The following is a 4,387-nucleotide window of genomic DNA, read 5'->3' as shown; positions in this document are numbered from 1 at the left end:
CGCTGCCCCGCTTGTCCAGGGGCTGAGCCAAACCGGCTAGGGCTAAAATTACATTTTAAGTAACACTGTTGAATTAGAAAGTCCCCTATAACCTATGCTTTCAATTATGTAAAAAAAGGGGACACATTTACGTATAAGAAAGAACGACTAAAATACCACTAAATGTTAACAGTAGTTATATCTTTGAGGTGTGGGATTATAGGTGATTTTTGTTACTACTTTATATTTTTATAAAATTTCTGATGCACCAAGTATGCATTATTTTTATAGGCTTCTCTTTTACGGTATTTTTAATGTTACTTTGCTCCAAAGTGAAACTTCCCTCTCTATAAAGCATCTTTTGCTGACCTTCTCATGTTGGTATTCCAAGCACCTATCTATGCACATAAAGCATTCAGAGTCCCCCTCCCAGTGATACTCACCACCAATATAAATTGTTTTCTAGCTGGGCACAGGTATAGAGGGCACAGCAATGTAAAGAAACTATCCGTTCACCTTGAAGTTCAGAATAAGTCTGTGCAGTGTGCTCTAATTTAGAAGCCACAGAACTTAAAGTTTCATCTACCCATGTAGCAACCTAAAGAATAAAATAGCAAAGGTTTAAATAAAAACAAGTAACCTTTTCAAAAGAACTGTGGTCAAAACTTTATATTCTATGAGCTAGAATTCTAAAATTCCAGTTTTGAGCTAAATGCTAAAAAAAAAATACATAATTCAGAAAAGGGTCTTAGTAAGACTAGAAAGTAAAATACTTTCTTTACACAAATAAGTCAAAATAGCAGTTACTGAAATGATTGTCTAAAGCCATGTAAGGCATTAATTAAAAGTAAACACTTGCTCCAACAAATTTTAAAAGAATTTAATGACTCTTTTAAAGCCAAACTGATAATCTGAGGCATATATTCATACTTTCTCAATTTATAATGTAATCTCAAGTTACAATGCTTTTCATATCTCTTTTCATCAGCACTTACCATGAATATTTTTTCCTTCCCTTAAAACAGAAAGCTACCTCCAGAGTTGGATAATAATATAGAGAGATAAACACACAACAAAAAGACTATATTGGATTACTCTACTAAGGCTGAAACACTTTGTATATGTGGATCTACTTAGAAAGACAAAAGGAAAAGATGGAAAAGGGAGAAGAAAAATCAAGAATATAAGCATAAAGTGTTCATCAATCAATGCAAAGTGTTTCATACCTTGTTATTTTCTGTAGCTACAGTTGCTCTTATGCTATTTGCAGACAGGAGGACTATCTTTTCATTGGTCAGCCCCAAAAATGTTGCTCGTGGATGATGCAATGAAGGATTCTTTGAAAGCATAAGAAAAATGATCACCATTTTGTATGCTGATAATGCAGAGCTAGTCAATGAAAGATTTAATATAAAATACCTGTGCATTCCTGTAAGGCTCCGATTCACTCCACTTCCACTGATAAAGTTCTCCTTTACTGCTCACAGCCAAAAGCTCAGAATATAGGGCCCCAATACAGATGAATTTTGTCCCATCCTATAAAGTAAAAATATCACAATGTATAAATGTAACAGTTGCCGAACTAATGGTTTGGATACAATATCACATAAAACCTGGATTATGTGAACACATAAGCCACAGCTATGACATTCTTCAGCCAGCCTCCAGGCCCACTATATGGCCCCAGCTCCCTCCCTCCACTCACACCGGCCTTCTTCCCACTCCGGGACCATGTCCACCAGGAACCCACCATGTCCTTATTCTTGTCTTGTTTCTCATGTGACTCGTTCCCTCTCCTCAATCAAGTCTGCTCAGATGAGACCCTCTCTGACCACACCATCTATAAAACCACCACTCACATATTTTATCTCCTTACGCTGCCTTCTTTTTCCTTCATAGCATTTCATAATTTATATTATATTAACTTGTTCATGCTCTATCTCAATAGAATATAAGCTTTGTATTGTTTACTACTGTCTCCCCAGTTCTTAGAACAGTGCACATAGTAAGTAGAGCAGGGAAAGTTGAGTGTCAAAAGAGATTCCCTCTCTGTAGGCTTTTTCAAGCTGCTAAAATAAACGTCTGTGTTGGTTTTTAAGGTAAAAGTTTGTTTAGTTTTAAGGTGATGTACATGCAATGGGTTGGAATGCAATTAAATTATACAAAGCTTGGACAGTAAATGTAAATAAACAATGTCAATGATAATTTTTTTGTTCTATCCACTGAGCCAAACCGGTTAGGACACAAGTACACTTTTTGTCTGTTTCTTGTAATTTGAATTATTTTCTTTAATTCATGACCCTATATAGATTCTATCACTTCACAGCTATTGATGTTTGTTTCCCACAGAAGACTGTTGTTTTCTACAGGCCAGAAGCTTCCTGAGATAATGTAAGCTTTCTCTTAAATTAAAAGAGTACGCACACATTAGTGTTAGCATTTAGCAGAGTTCAATCTATAGAACAATCTATAGTTCAATTTAAGAACAATCTATAAATTTTCACTGTGAGAGAACATCCTGAAACCAATAAGCTGCAAGGTGACACTATCAAATGCACTAACGCTAGCACCAAAAAAAGACATAAACATCATTTCTGGAAATCTCTTGATTTCTCTAGTAGCCTAATTTTACTGATGTTCTGTTCAATTACCTAATAACTAATGATCATGTTGTACTTGACAGTGGCATATATGTTTTTTGGTGATTTATACTTAAAGTGACACAGAAGCTATACATTTGATAAGTATGACAACTGGAAACAATGGCATAGAATCGCAGTTCTATCAAAAGAACAATTATACGTCACCAAGTCTAGTTCTATGATCTCTAATGAATAGTTCTTAATAGCTAGCTTTTTGAAAAAGGTGTATCCTGCTTTGCTGTGACTTAAAGGGAAGTTTCATCTACAAATTTTCAGAAAAGAATGGTGGAAAGCTTAAAGTCTGAAAGAGGACCAATAAGGAGGCTATACTTGAAGAAGAAGAAATGTGGCGAGACAAATTAGATGTATTAAAGCCTTCTAATAAAAATAAATTCACCTTAAAGTCAGGAGTTGTATATCCAGGGCCCAACATCTAACAAGATATACAATGAAAATACAAGCCCACCTCAGAGGTATTGTGGGTTCTGTTCCTTATCACCACAATAACGTTAATATCAGAATAAAACGAGTCTCGCAAATTTTTTGGTTTCCCGGCACATATAAAAGTTTATACTATTATTGTAATCTATTAGGTGTACAGTATCATTATGTCTAAAAAAATTATGTACCTTAATTTAAAAATACTTTATTGCTCAAATGCTATCATCTGAGCCTGTTGAAAAAATAATGTGGATAAGACGTCTTTGCCACAAACCTTCAATTTGTAAAAAAAACACAGTATCTGCAAAGCACAATAAAAGGAGATATGCCTGTACATTTCTCTCAATAATTATGATCTGTGAGTGCAAGTGCAGCTAAAAACTCTACATGATCAATAATTTTTTCTGATGCTGACACATGAACACTCGTTCTGTGGCTGTGACTGTCTTAAACCTTCAGTTGTTTGTAGGTTCAAAACAAAATCTTAGCTCTACACCAAACTGTTAACATGTTGCTATCTTTCAGCAATTTCATGCCATGCTATTGTGTTCAGCTTTTCTTCAGTGTATCTCTAAAGTATCTGTTCAGCCCCCTCCCCCGTCTATAGTAATGTCATCCTACATGGTAATAAAGCAATTGTGAGTCCAGTGAACAAGGAACTTGGAGAACATCAGAGAGCAATGTTTGAACTAACTAGGAAAAGGGGAGCTCCAAGAAGAGAGAAACTGTCCAAAGCAACTGACATAAATAGGACAATAATAGTCAAAACAGTTCGTAATTGCTGAAAACTTTCTAATTGGAAGGCCAACAAAGGATCAGGACAAGACAACCACGAGTAGCAAAAAATAGCCACAAACAAAAAGAACAGCTCCATTTCAGCTGTGTTTTAGAGAAAAATAACAGCTAAAATGGTTAAAACTTTTTAAGACTCAGAGGATATAAGTAATACGGTAGAGAGAAAAAAATGAACTGAAAGTGTCAGATGAGGAGATTAGCTCCACATTATGTAATAAAATCCACCATTTGTCTAAGTGTTAGGGATTATAAAGTCCTTAAACATCCACTACAGCACTTACTATAATGAATATAAATGTCAAGTTTTATCCTGAAATTAAACTTCTATGAGTCTAATGAATCATGTAACAATAGCCCTCAAACTCTTCCCTATTAAACATCACTGAGAACCTAAAAATATTTTGTTTATGTGGGTCAATATAGTTGGTTTTTAATATGTAAATAGTTAAAACTGAGAAATTTTAAAATATTCATTTAACAGTAATATATCTCATGTTGATATAATTTTTATGAAAAAAAAAAACACTACA

The 4,387-nt window shown here is 34.5% G+C and overlaps 1 protein-coding gene across 1 annotated transcript in view; it reads right to left on the bottom strand.

Moving 5' to 3' along the window:
- The window catches only part of UBR5 (ubiquitin protein ligase E3 component n-recognin 5), a 119,870-nt gene that overhangs the window by 76,420 nt on the left and 39,063 nt on the right, over positions 1-4,387 (bottom strand). Inside the window, exons 10-12 of the mRNA XM_015561701.1 lie at positions 1,399-1,515; positions 1,206-1,316; positions 422-577 (exon numbers count right to left, since the gene is read on the bottom strand). Of these exons, the coding sequence (XP_015417187.1) occupies positions 422-577; positions 1,206-1,316; positions 1,399-1,515 (384 nt within the window). The remainder of the gene's footprint in view (positions 1-421; positions 578-1,205; positions 1,317-1,398; positions 1,516-4,387) is intronic.

This window comes from Myotis davidii, unplaced genomic scaffold (assembly GCF_000327345.1).
Source record: "Myotis davidii unplaced genomic scaffold, ASM32734v1 scaffold497, whole genome shotgun sequence".
Lineage (NCBI taxonomy): Eukaryota > Metazoa > Chordata > Mammalia > Chiroptera > Vespertilionidae > Myotis > Myotis davidii.
The sequence above is the reverse complement of the archived record's forward strand: the minus strand, read 5'-3'. Positions and strand labels throughout refer to the sequence as shown.